This window comes from Crotalus tigris, unplaced genomic scaffold (genome assembly GCF_016545835.1).
Source record: "Crotalus tigris isolate CLP2741 ecotype Arizona unplaced genomic scaffold, ASM1654583v1 scf7180000024437.13266115, whole genome shotgun sequence".
NCBI classification, from domain to species: domain Eukaryota; kingdom Metazoa; phylum Chordata; class Lepidosauria; order Squamata; family Viperidae; genus Crotalus; species Crotalus tigris.
The window spans coordinates 3,104,310-3,118,941 of NW_024100606.1; the positions used below are offsets into that span (position 1 = coordinate 3,104,310).

The 14,632-nt window shown below is 37.4% G+C and overlaps 1 protein-coding gene across 9 annotated transcripts in view; it reads left to right on the forward strand.

The window, feature by feature from the left end:
* Nucleotides 1-14,632, forward strand: part of PLCD3 (phospholipase C delta 3) — a 92,652-nt gene that overhangs the window by 38,318 nt on the left and 39,702 nt on the right. For 6 of the 9 annotated variants that reach the window (XM_039331384.1, XM_039331383.1, XM_039331388.1 and 3 more), the window contains 4 exons: nucleotides 5,603-5,764; nucleotides 11,925-12,153; nucleotides 12,994-13,123; nucleotides 14,062-14,287. In XM_039331384.1, coding sequence (XP_039187318.1) covers nucleotides 5,603-5,764; nucleotides 11,925-12,153; nucleotides 12,994-13,123; nucleotides 14,062-14,287 — 747 coding nt within the window. The remainder of the gene's footprint in view (nucleotides 1-5,602; nucleotides 5,765-11,924; nucleotides 12,154-12,993; nucleotides 13,124-14,061; nucleotides 14,288-14,632) is intronic. The other 3 variants (XM_039331391.1, XM_039331389.1, XM_039331390.1) reach the window with 1 other exon arrangement.

Sequence of the window (14,632 nt, forward strand, 5' to 3'; positions counted from 1 at the left end):
TTGTCCTGTGGCTAGTTGGTTGCGGCAAGTTGTCCCATTCCAGACCAAGCATACTACTTGGAGTTACCTTTTAAGTATAAAAATAATACAAGATGAAAAGGCCGATCTTTTCCTACCCTGAGCCCAGTAAGCTTCTTTAATCTAGCAACCAATTTTTAACCTAATCTGATTCTAATTTTATTTTCCTGTAGTACAAATTGTCTATTTACAATCAGTTGCTCTAGGGCTAGAACATGAAGACATATGGAAGCAGCAAATTATGCTCTATACTAGTCTGTTGATCAACCAGAGAGGGAGCTGCTTTGACCCATTTCTTTTCTTAAAGCTATATAACAGAGTTATTTAACCAATGTGCTTCCAGAAATTCAAGTGGCAATGTGCTTCCAAGGAAGCCTGAAGCCAAAGAGAAGAGAGAGCACAATAAATACACCTATTTTGGGGAGACCCAGGATATAAAGAGGGCTGCTTTCATCAAGAAATATTCTCAGTTTCTGTAGGGGGGAAAAATGGAGGGGAATGCATGGGAATATTTTGGAAGAGGGTCTGGATCAGTGGTTCTCAACCTTTTTAATGCCGCGACCCTCCAACCGGTCGTAAGTCGAGGACTACCCAACCGATCATAAGTCAAGGACTACCCGACCGGTCGTAAGTCAAGGACTTTCCCTGCCTGGGAGGGCCGCACATGCATGGTGCCGCCCCCTGCGCCAGCCGAGGCCTAGCTGGCAAGGGGCAGCGACGGCGTAGGGCGACCACTGGCTGGGCCACCAGCTAGCCCAGCCGAGGCAGGTAAGGCACCCGCCGGGCCCCACGTGCGCCAGCCACCCTCCCTGCACTCGCCACTGCCCCGCTAGCCTTACCTTGGCCACCGCCCATTCGGGGCAGCGACAGGAAGGCCCAGGCACTCCTGGGCGGCCACGGCAAGCAGCAGCGATGGCGCAGGGCGACCACTGCTGGGCCACCAGCTAGCCCAGCCCAGGCAGGTAAGGCACCCGCCGGGCCCCACGCGTGCCAGAAACCCTCCCTGTGCCCACCGCTGCCCCGCTAGTCTTACCTTGGCCACCGCCCGTTTGGGGCGGCGACAGGCAGGCCCAGGCGCTCCTGGGCGGCCACGGCAAGCAGCAGCGATGGCGCAGGGCGACCACCGGCTGGGCCACCAGCTGGCCCAGCCCAGGCATGTAAGGCACCCGCTGGGCCCCACGCGCACCAGCAACCCTCCCTGCACTTGCCGGCCTCCCACCTCCCACCCCTGGCCCTCTTTTACTTACTTTTAGTAGTTGCTCAGCAGGGAGGGAAGCTTTCCTTGCAGCACCGTTTGCAGACTGGAGCTTTTGGCGGGCTCAGCAGGGCAGAGACAGCCTGGACAATTCCTATTGGCTTTTGAAAGCCAATAGAATTAGACTCTATTCAAGAGAGTCTATTCTATTGGCTTTCGAATGCCAATGGAATAGAGTCTCTTGAATAGAGTCTATTCTGTTGGCTTTCAAAAGCCAATAGAATAAGAGGGAGTAGCACAGCTAAAGAAAAGGGGAAAAAATGGCAGACAGCCTTGTTTGGCGACCCCTGTGAAATGGTCGTTCGATCCCAAATGGGGTCGCGACCCACAGATTGAGAACCGCTGGTCTGGATGATTGCCAGGTTCTTGAAAAATTGATATTCTTTCAACAATGCATCATAGAATCAGTCTGGTGTAGTGGTTAAGTCATCAAGCTAGAAACATGAAGACTGTGATTTCCAGTCCCACCTTAGACACAAAACCAGCTGGGTGACTTTGGACCAGCCACTTTTTCTCTGCTGTAGGAAGCAAACAATGGCAAACCACTTCTGAAAATGATGCCAAGAAAATTTCAAGGACTAATCTAGGCAGTCATCAGGAGTCAACATACACACCCATACCCATATATGCATGCGAGCGTACACACACACACACACACACACACACACACACACACACACACACCAGGTATCATATCGGTGCAGTTCATACTTGTACTTCCACATATTTAATAGCTGCATTTGCTTGACTGACCCATATGTACAAACCCTGCATATTTTTTGTATATGTAAACATATATGGAACATTTAAAAACTCAAATAAATTATTTGCCAAGTTATATTACTATCAAATGATTTTCAAATTACATAATACTTTATGCAGAAGTGTTTCCCTTTCTAAAAATGTTATTATAGATTCATTCAGACATTTTAATATTTATCTTGAATAATCCAGATTTCAGCACAATGTGTGCTTTTTGTACATTGATTTTGCTGCTTCTAATTTTTTAAATTATATCCAAATGAATCTTATCTCTGAGCCTGTTTCTATTATTTTGCTCATCTATTTAATGGAACTGAACTATTTCTGCTGATACATTTCAGGAAATGATATGAAGCATTCTGCTGGACAAGTGGCAGACCAGGCGTGGCAGAGAAAAATACCTGCCCCACCTGTGTTTGGAATGTCTCTTTGTTTTCCTTTTTTTTCTGTTATCCAAACATTGAAACTATGAAAGCCCCAACAGAAAGTGGAGGATAATAATTTAGTAAGAAATATAAAGCTCCTTCAACACAATTGCCCTCTCTGAATGTGGCAGAAAAAGCAGTCTTTAATTTGGCTATTAAATCTTTTAACTGAAGATTAAATATTTATTTGTCCCTTTGGGCATCAGAAACTAGTAATAGGGGGCTTCCGGTTTCGTCACACAACCACCATGGACAGCTGGGAGATCTGCTCTCTCTCCCCCATTCAGTTTCACATCGCTGGGGGCCCCTGAAAAGGGCCGAAAATTGCCCCAAAGAGGCGGCCAGCAAGGAGGAGCTTTTGCTGGATTGCAGGAGAGCAACAACTCTCCTGTTACAGCTAGCAATTCTTCCAAACCAGCAGACAAAAGGACCAGCCATAGATATATGGCTCGTCCCTAGGCTGCTAACAGCCAAAGTCACATTAACATCTGGCAACTTCAAAGCAGTGTGGAAAGGATTGGGTGAGATCTGCCTCTCTTACATCCTAATTACTTAATTACCTGCATAAGCTGCTAAAGTATTTTCCCCCCTGTTGTGAGGGAAGGGGGATTTTAGCCCTCCCTCCAGAAACAGCAGCTATCAACCACTCGGGAGTTTAAAACATTGGAAAAAATACTGGGATCCTAATTGGAATTCTATTTTCTAAAACTGGTGGATTATAAGACTTGTAACTTTCTACTTTCTATTTTTTTTCTCTGATTTTTACTCTAACTATTATTGAAGATTTGGATTCTTTTTCTCCCCCTTAAAATAGAGGGGGGGGGGAAACTGAAAAGATCTAACTAACTCTGAGATGACATTTGCTGGCTAAATTTGAGACTCTAACCTGCTATTCTTTAAGAGAGACTTGTTGAAAACCTTGAAAATAGATAAGATATAAAGCAACCTTGAAGCACCATCTGCAAAAAACTCAGCTCAGCGCTTTACTTGGTGGACTTTCTGATTGTAAGTTTTTTGTTTAGTTTAATACACTACAATGGAAGAACAGGAATGGATTTTTCCCACAGAGGAAGTACAGGAACAAATTCTTTATATGTTAAAAGCAATTATCCAAACTCTCAGTATGCAAGCTCAAACTATGACTTCAACTAAAGAATCATCTATACAGAATTCTATAGAGAAAGGGAAACAACCAAATGCTATGACAGAAGATTTAGATACTCAACAAATACAAACAGTGGAAAATACAAAAAGGAAACTGATAATAGAGAACAAGGAGAGGACTTTTCTTATAAACCAGAAGGAATTTGAAGATAAAAAACAAAAACAGATGAAAGAGAAGATAAATACTTCGGGACAACTGCATCGAACTGGAAAAACAAAGAGACGACCTGCTAAATCAGTAGCCCTCTTAAGAAAATAACAACTGAGCGCCCTTATCAATCTCAAACAATAGTTACAACAATACAAGGAGATCTTTTTGATGATTTAAAAGTGAAGATACGAAAGATGATTTGGCAGAGGAAAAAAAGCTAGAATAAGACTGAAAAGGATAGGGGTTTTGATCTATACACGAGATCTAAAATAGAATATATCTAAATGGATAGAATATGTATTTTGAATATAAGATATTGTAATGATTTGAGATAAAAAATTGGTTTTATAAAATCTAGAAATATAAATATTGAAATAAGAATGTTATATCTAATATATCTTATTAGTTTGTTAAGATATATGGTAGAATTTATATATGAGGTTTGTATTCTAAATATTAGATTATATGAGGAATTGTGATAAAGGAATTGTGCTTAATTAAAATTTGGAAAAAAAATAAATATTAAACGTTAAATTAAAATATTAAGGGAAAATTAATCACCAAATCACTGATTTGCTAAAAGTTTGAATGTTTACAGATAACTAAGACTTGAATTTAAGATACTGTCATGAGTTGAGACACAGGTTAAATAAAACTTAGAAGTATAAATACTAATAATTAAATTCGTATATTGGCTTGTGGTATAAATGCTGATGGTTTATTTATTTATTTTTTTCTCTTTTTCTGGAAAGGAAGAAAGGAAGGAAGTAGAAAGAGGAAAAGAAATAAATTATTAGCCCTAAATATGAGATAGGAGACTGAGAAATTGGGATAAAGATTAAATGTTAAATTTAAATATCAATGCGAAATTAAAATTAAGAAAAACTTATTAGGTTATTATCTAAAAGATGGAATGTTAAATTAATTAAGATATGTATAGACTGAAGATTATTGATGAATACTAGAAAGGTAATTTTTGTTTGATTGATAGAATAAGAACTGTATTGATCTGAAAATGACAGTAGATCTTATGGGGGAAAGAGAGGGAATTAGTTGTTGTAATATTTTGAGATTTGTACTGATGATATTCAAATGTAATGGAAATATGGTGCTTAACCGCCATGCTACTTTTCAAATATGTAAATGTAATATTGGAAAATTAATAAAAAACTTGGTGAAAAAAAAGAAACTGGTAATAGGGATTAACCATACAGTTGTCTATTTTTCCGGAATAAAAGGTGCAATAACTTTGCATCCTATGGATTAAAGTATCCATCTGAATATATTTAGTCATATGCATCCTGTAAATGGACACATTTCTGTGTGTGGAAATTCATTGTTTGTATTTCCATTTTTATTTTCCTCATTCCAAATATAATACTGCTTTTTTTTTTTTTTGCTTTCATTTTTAGAAAGGTTAAACCACAATGAAAGGTACCGGTAATATTGAACTACCTCTCTCTTATGTGCATTTTGCCAGTGCTTCAATGTTTTCCATGTTCCAATCATCTTCTGAGCCATGAATGACTTTTTCCAAAACGTCAGGATAGAGGCTTTTTAAAACCAAAAGATGGGGAGAAAGGACAATTGCAAATGTAGTGTTTTCTTGCCTCTTGAATTCTTCTAGATGGCGTTAGCTAATTGTAGATAAGTGAAAAGTTCATTTGTCCTAGTATTTTACAAGTTCCAAGGTTTGCCCAGAAAGCAAAGTTCCTGGAGCTGAGTTCTAAATCATGGTAAAAGGCAATGCCTCTTGCTCGTTTATTTCAAGATGCACATTAAGTACTACATTTGTTTAATCTTTGCCCCCTGCCACCTTCTCTCCAGGCTTGTCAGATGATGAAGATATTAAGGTGATGCTGCAGGGAACCTTTTTCTGGAAAGTCAAGACTTATCAGCCCCAGAAACAAAGGCTGTTCCGGCTTCTTGAAGATGGGATGTCCATCTGGTTTGAGACTCGTTTTAAAAAGGCTCGCTCCAAACATATTTGTAAGTTTCAAAGTATTTACAAGTGTTTGATTCTGAATTTTACTAAGTGTATTAATTCCATTTCTTTAAATTAAATTCTTATGATCTAGTATTGGCAATATTTCTGGGCTAAACACTTAGAAAAATCATACTGTTTCTTATTCCAGAATTAAGAATTCAGACATTGTCTTTGATAGTTCAATGTTGATAAACTCAATTAATTGGAAAATTGATGTTGATGAGAAAAGATGGTAATTCATGAAATTTGGCATGGAAAAGGACTATAGTGATAGAGAGAAAAGGACGTACATAAACACGCATGCACAAATCTTTCTAATTATGGGTCAAGCATTATAAGATTCCTTCTGATCTACAGCTTCAGAGATTTCCACCATTTTGGGATAAAATGTTAATATAGCGCTATAGTGATTGTTTATTTGAGATCCTTATTGGAGGCTGCGATTAGTGTCTGTGACAAGACAGAAAAATATAAGTCTGTCCATCTTTTTTTAAAAAAATCCTGGCTTTGTCTTTGATGGTATTATTTCCTCACAGGTATAGCTAGATTTTGTCTTTCCTGGGGTTAATGTAATTCAATATAAAACTGTCATCAGATCATCATTTTCATTCAAGCTTTTCTTGTTTGTACGCCCTAGTTGTCATTTTCAACTTCCCATTTGAATCAGATATGAAATGTTTATTCAAATATGAAAAAATGGAGCTTGAGAGAGATCAAAATTACTTTCATATCCTTTTACAAAAGATTAATGATTTTCAGTTGATATAGAATATCACACAGACTTTGTTATACAGAGTAAAATATTTCAGCAATCCTATCACATTTTAGTTTACCAGATCCCACATAAAACAATGACAGCAACCATCTTAACTTTAATTAATTTCACGTGGGCTTATATTTCTCAACATTTTTTCCTTTTATTTTTAAAGTTTTTAAATGTTTTATAAAATATCTGTGGGTCTGGTAATCCATTATGTATAAAGAAAATGAAAACAAGTAAATAATTACACCAGATTAAAAGAAAAGGTTTAACTGTAAGAAATAGTGCTCATTACATTTGTTTTTTTCTAAATGTCTATTAATTTTCTTAGTGCTTATAATTATATCAATATTAATTAAATAATGAAGTCTTTTAATTCTGATCCTCTTCTCAGGAAAAAAAGTTGCAGTGATGGACAAAATTTGCATTAATTTAATTTCTATCTACCACACTGTTAATTGTGCCGTAATTAAATAAGGTTTACAGGTGATATTAAACTGCATTAAAAATTCAGAATTTATGTAATAATGTATAAGGAATTAAATGTTTGTTTTACTTCAGTGCAAAGTTTCTGCCATACATGACTTTAAATCTTTGATTAAGATATGTGTTTACTCTTCACCTATGAACTCTGAAATGGACCATCATTTTTACATGATCAGAATTAAATATGTTGTTTAAAGACTATTTTATTAATTACTCTATTAGATAAAGATATGACTTATGTTTTTGCATTCTTCCATTTTATTTTTTTGTTCCTGACTTACCTTTTTACCTATACTGAAAACAATTAAAATAGTCTTTAAAAAGAAAAAAGGAGGAGAAAGAAGGAGAGGAATAGATGATCAATTATATATAAACAGAATTATGGCTGAGAACTTCCTGATTCATGGCTTAGTCTGTTAATTTGTAAAAGTAATTCTTTCCATTCACAAACAAGAAATACTTGTACTCTCCTGACTCCCGTATGAGTTATTCATGGTTGATCCCTCTAAGAACAGGGTGTGACATAGGAAGGCATGTGTTTGTTTTCTTTGGACATTTTTTTTAACTTGATTGAGGTAGGGCAATGCCTTGCTGGAATGCATTTTGAAAGGTAACTATTAGGACACGGTGAGGCAAGGGCAAATTGTATGGAGATTAAATATGTTGAATTGTTGCTTGACTACTAAATATAAGAGTTTGGGTATAGTTTTTTTGAAATACAGACTTGTTTGGGCATGTGACAGTGAAATTGCCTGTGATAATTGTCCATTAGGTACTCTTGTTATCCATCTGTGGATAATTCACTAGGCCAGACATACAGTCTTCTCATGAGGAGCAACTGTCCAGGATGCATGTGGGTGGTCTCACGATATCTTCTTTGTCCAGAAAAACGGACGACAGCCAGACAGAATTTACCACCTGGCTGCTAATCTCTACTGCAATGCCATTCCTGGTCCTTCATGGATGTCAATTATAGATCCTCACCTGGAAACAAAACTACTGGGATTTCTGAAAAGATTTTAATTGCTAATTGGGTAAACATAACCAAATCTTGAAAAGTTGTAAAAGCAATTTTCCAGATGAATTTATTCCTGATATAAAGGTGGAGTTAGTTTCAATGTTTCTTCCTCTCCTGAACAAAATCACATTTTCTATAATACTGCAACTCCTTCTAATAACAGTTTTCCTCTTTCTGCCATGCTCTTAATATCTATTAGACATCCTATCACAACTATGCAAACCTACCTTCCCTCCCTCCCTCCCTCCCTTTATATAAAATGTTGAGATTGTCTTACATTAATTATTCTCCCATTCTTTTCCACTACTTCCACTGTACTGGTTTTCTTTCCAGAGAAAATCTGATCAGAAACACATATTAAAAAAACTGCATAATATTTTTGATGTATAATACTAAGAACCTTCTCTCTGAAATCATCAGTCAGAGTAGGAGTGCACTCACAAGAATGATCAAAAGTAACTACTGTACTGTATCTTTTCCTTCTTTATGTTGCTATGTCAAACATGGAGATTTAAATCCCCCAAACTAGAATTCTCAAAAATACTAACTGATCCACATAGATAGAAGCAAAAGGCATTTCTTAAACAGTGGGAAGTATTGAGGGGCAAACTGGCCAATATGTCTAGGATTGGTTTCACTTGAATTGAAATGCTGATACATTTAATTAATTAATTAATTAATTAATAATTAATATGCTGCCCATCTCGTGGTTCATGGTGACTTTGAGCAGCTTACAATCTAATAAAACATACAGATATAAAAACAATTATAAAAACAATATAAAATTACAAAAGATTAAAACAAGTTAATAAAACCCACAGGTCTGGAGTGGAAAGGTGGTGGTACCTTCTCTGTTAGTGCACCAGTCATCTCCAGGCAACTGCTTCTCCTTCATTGCTCCATGCCCCAATGGGCACAACCAAGTTTTAAGGTTTTTTTCCTGAAGACCAGGAGGGAGGGGACAGATCTCACCTCCAATAGCAAGATGCTCCTAGGAATGGTGGCTGTGGCACAAAAGGCTCTTCTCCTGCACTCCACCTGCCACAATTACTTGGCTGATGGGGCCTGCAGTATGTCCATTATGTCAGCATGAGTGGGGTGGGCAAACTCATTTGGGAAAGACATCTTCTATAATGCAAAGGATTATAGAGCAGCAGTCCCCAACCTTTCTAGATTCATAGGCAGGCAGCAGCAGCAGCAGAAAGGGGATGGTTTGGTGTGTGCAATCTAGCTCCCATGCATCCACAAATGAAGCTTTGCACACTTGCCCACTGCTTGTGTGGCCCAGTTGCCAATGGGCCGCAGACTGGTATACAGTGGTGGGATTCAGCTGGTTTGCACCACTTCGGCAGAACCAGTAGCTAATTTTTTGTTGCCCAGGCCCAGAATGGACTTCCGGAAGCGGCATCCAGACAGAGGGCCGGTTGTTCACATGTTTGAATCCCACTACTGCTAGTATAGTGGTTGGGGACCCAGTGGTTGGGGACTCCTGTTATACAGCAGTGTTATACTACTGATCATTTATTTATTTAAATTCATATCCCATCCAACTCAAATGACTCTAGGTGAAGATAACAACTTAAAAGTATAAACTCAACAATAACATAAATCAAAATTATAAAAGCAGCAGTTGCAATAAGTCAACAGTGATAAAGTCTCCCAAGAGGGACACAAATAAGATTCGGCTAGGATTGAAAAGTGGTGAAAAATATTCTAAAAGCTGCGAGAGGGAGTTTTAACTAAAATAACATGTCCACATAGAATTCCTGGTGTCTCATATATACCCTCCTCACTTCATAGGTCTTTCCACAATGTTATGATTAAATTAATTCTGGCTGTATAGGGCTTGTAGCTCATGACCAGCTCTTGAATTGGGGCTGGAAATCTATTAGTAACCTGAAGCAATGGAGAAGTAGTGGGGTTGTGCTGACTCCATTCACCATTTTTGTTATTGCTTTCAAAGGTGGCAGGCTTTTTTTCTTCTCACTTTTTTCTTTCTTTCATGTTGGGCTGTGACTTTAGTAGCAGAAATAATTATATTTTTTACTTAATTTTTCAAGAGTTCTTATTAATTTTTCCTCTCAGAATAAGACTATGTCACAAGATAGATCTATTTGGCTTGGGGAGGTGAGAGGAAGGATCTGCAGGCACAAAGAATGTAGATCTACTTGCTTCCACAGGCAGCAGGATGTGTGCATTTTTTAATCCTTAAAAGGAATAATTTCAATCACTGTCTTCAAGAGAAAACAGGGTTAAAAATTTTGGAATTTCAGATTCCATTTTTTGTTTCATCTTTTTCCACAACTTCTTGCCTTCTACTTTCCAAATTATAAGAAGTTCTAAACCAACATTTATTAGGAAGCCAATATAAATGGGCCTCTTGTGGATATCTGACAGAAGTGAAACGTGCAGTCTATGATGAACTCTTGGGAATCTTTGTTAAAATGTGCTCTGAGGACCCCTGGGGATCCCCCCCCCTCTTAGAGTTCCTGTGAAATCATAATTATTTGCCAGCTGTTTGCAAGAAATTATTTGTAAAAATTTAAAATATTCTTTTTTTATTTGTTAAAATATATTTTTTCCATGAGCAATATTTTATTTATGTTAATATCTAATGGACGTAATATTGTTATTTTTGCATGAATGAATAAACATTCTACGAATGTGTCAATTTTAATTTTTAATATGGTAAACATGGATCAATACAGGTAGACCTCAACTTACAACAGTTTGTTTAATGACTGTTCAAAGTTACAGTGGCACTGAAAAAAAAGTGACTTATAACTATTTTCAACATGACTGTTGCAGCATCTCCATAGTCCTGTGATAACATTCAGAGGCTTGGCAACTGACTCATATTTATGGTGGTTGCTGTATCCCAGGGTCATGTGATCGCCTTTTGTGACCTTTTGACCAGCAAAGTCCATGGGGAAGCCTTAAAAAACCATTTTACTAATTTAACGGTTGCAGTGATTCACTTAACAACTGTGGCGAGAAAGGTTGTAAAATAGGGCAAAAGTCACAACAAATGTCTCACCTAGCAATATAAATTCTGAGCTCAACTGTGGTTGTAAGTTGAGGACTACCTGTATAAACCATATAAACAAATCTCAGCCGTAATTTTTAAAAATAGAAAGAGATCCTGCGAGCAAAAAGTTTAAGAAACATTATCTGAGATATCCAAACAGAGACGAGATGGTATGTTTCTTTGGCTGATCAAGCCAGTGGCTCTCTTCTGTCATATTTAAGTGGGATCCAATCACTTTTTTTGTAGAGATATTTAAAGTCCTGCTGAGATGGTAAATGAGAAACATCTGAATAAATTAAAGTGCTAAATAAAATACACCCTGGTCTGAGATTTGCCTCCTCTTCTAAAAGTGCTAGATTATTATCCCCACCCTGCCCAGGCATTAGCCTTAGCATCATAAAACCTTTATTCTGGACAGTTTGTGAGTTTTTGATAGACTCTTGGTTGGGAAATGAAGAAAACTACCCTCATATTAGAAATAAACACTGCTCCCTCTACTTCAGATGCACCTTCTAACTGCTGATCTGGGATGAAGGGAGTTGGAATTCAGTATTGTTGAGGGACATCAGATCAGGAAGGGTTAATTGGCACCAATGACACCCATTCTCCAGGGTCTCAGAGACTGGCTTTTCCAGCCCTATGGTGAGATATTGTGAGTTGAATCTGGGGTATTTTGCCTCCTCGTTTTATGCTCAACTATTTGTTTATTTATCAAATGTACATACGATTCATCCCATTGTGTGAGGCAATTATAGTCTTTCCCTGCTTTCTTATGGCAAATGAAAAAATTTTTCACTGAAAATGAGTTGAGACACTTCGCATACTTCTAATTTTTATCTCTCTCCATGAATTTGATGCCTTATCTTTCAGTCTCCATCCTCCATGTTGAAAGTGTACGTGAAGGTTACCAATCTGAGGGGCTTCGGAAATTTGGTGGTTCTTTTGCAGAAGAGCAGTGCTTCACTATAGTCTTCAGGGGAAAACGGAAAAACCTGGATCTGGCTGCCCAGACTGGGATTGAAGTTCAGCAGTGGGTGAGAGGACTCACAAAACTAATGGCCAGGTGTGAAGCCATGAGCCAGCGAGAAAAGCTTGAGCAATATCCTTTCTTTCTATATCTGCAAAGACTTAGGAGCACGGTAGATATTATTCCTTCTTAAAACTGAGGCATAGATTTTAAAAAGAGAAAGGGAGATTTTGTTGAATCATTCCAAAACCTTCCTTTCTCTTTTTAAAATCTATGCCTCAGCTTGTTTTAAGTACCAGACATCTATGTTTTAAAAATACATATGGTACCATATTTGAAATGGGATTTGAAACCATATTTGGTTTCATGGATTGCTGTGCACTAGTGATGCACAAAAAAAGCAATTAGAATTAGAATTAGGGAGCATCTTACCCCTACCATCTTATAGCATCTTCCATGGTGGGGGAATGTTGTGATACCATTATAAATAGGGAAATGGCCACAGAGTCAAAGGTTGGATTATGCCTCCGAGACCAAAATACATCAGCAAAGGAATTCTATAGCAGTGGTGTTGCTGGAGTGTAACCATTCTCTGTTTGAAAACCCTTACTTAACGAAAAAGAATCCATTGACTTTAGAGGCAGGTTTTTTTTTTTTTTCTGAAACAGGTTATATAGCCAGAGATTTTTCTTTTTTTACAACTTGAATTTGCTAGACATTTTAAACATATGTTTAAGAATTAGGTAGAAATTGCTCGATCAAATATTTGTAGTTAGGTGATATACAGTCTTTGACTCTGTCTTCTGCATTTAAAATATGCCCCAACACTCATTCCCTTTTTTTTAAGAGTTTGTATTAAGACTCATCTTCACAATTTTCTTGAATTAACTATATAAGAGAGAAGGAGAGTGAATTTAAATTTTAAAGTAGATGCTTCCCAGTTTTTTACATTGTCCTTACATCAGGCCCTACCTGGATCCATGGCATCTTACATGAAGCTGACAAGAACAAAGACAATAAGATGAGCTTCAAAGAGATCAAAAACATGTTGCGAATAGTAAACATAGATATGAATGACATCTATGCCTATCAGCTCTTTAAGGTATTCATATAATTCTCTGTCTCACCTTCTGGATTATATTTCATGCTCTTTTTAACAGAAGCTTTATATTCAAAAGATGCTTTTCCATAGTTCCTGAACTAGTTAAAATGTCAGACTGAGGAAGTTCATTATCAGTTGTGGAAATTCTCTAGATGATTTTGAACTAGTGTTTCATAGACCAATCTACCTCACAATATTAGTTGGGCTTGAATTTCTGGAGGAATGTATATAATATGTATTTCCCACCCAAAACATGGTACTTGGTCAGTCCTAGGCCATAATGAATATTAGTTCATTTCTTTTAGTTTCCCTTCCATTATTACTCTTGCTGTTGTAGGCCTTTCAGTCTTGCTCTCACAAAAGTATCTGTTCAAAGGCTCGAGACAATCCATGGAGTCAAGAGAGAGCAGTGTTGTCTCTTTATTTGGTGATTTTGTGCTCTTCTTTAATGCAACTTTTGATAATAAATAATATGGAACATGAGTCCCAGGTCATAATGCTTATTATATTTCATTCTGAACCAAGTAGTTTTAAACAGTATTCATAATTTCATGTATGTTTCTGTGGCTGCAGTCAAAACAACGTATATTTTATGCAGATTTAGTATGTTTTTATTAACTGTTTTAATTGCAGGGTAAAGGGGAAAGAGCAGGTAGCTCTTAGTATAGTGCAGTCTTTACCAAGCTGTTATGCTTTAGATACATTGGGACTGCAATTCTCAATGTATCTAAAGCATATCAGTTTGGGAAATCCTGAGAATTCCTGACAGCTGTGTTGGCTACGAAATTGGGAATTATGGTATCAGTATACCTGAAAGTTGCCAGGCTGGGAAAGTCTGAAAGTTGCCTTTTCCCATGTTAGCCATTCTGTTGCTAATCAGGTTCCTCTGATACAGTTTTCATTGCAGTTCCTTTATTCTTCTGCCTCTCTTTTACCAGGAGTGTGACAAATCAAACAATGACCGCTTGGAAGAATGTGAGATTGAGGAGTTCTGTACACGGCTAATGAAACGGCCTGAGCTGGAGGACATTTTCCACCAATATTCAGGCGAGGACTGTGTGCTTTCCGCTGAGGAACTGCAGGAATTTTTGCATGACCAGGGTGAAGAAACAAGCTTGCAGCAAGCTCATCATATCATTCAGACATATGAGCTCAACGAGAAAGGTATGAACGTGCTACATGTATCACAACAATATGATAGTAAATTTGCCAGCAAGCGAGTTACAATATTTTGTTTTCCAGGAACCATTGTTTGTTATGGTGGTAGATTACAAGAACATCCAGAAAGACTGAGCTACTTAGGTATACCAGCTGATCAGGAACTTGACACAGGTTGCATGAAGGCCATTATTTCTGTGGAACAAGCCACAAAGTTTTCTTCCTGCTCCTACTACTTCTGGACAAGTAGTCAATCCAATACTGACAGGCTTGTAATAAATACAGTATAAGGAGTACTAGGATTAGGAATATTGCAGAAAAAATATTTGCTTAATTTTAGTAACTGAATTC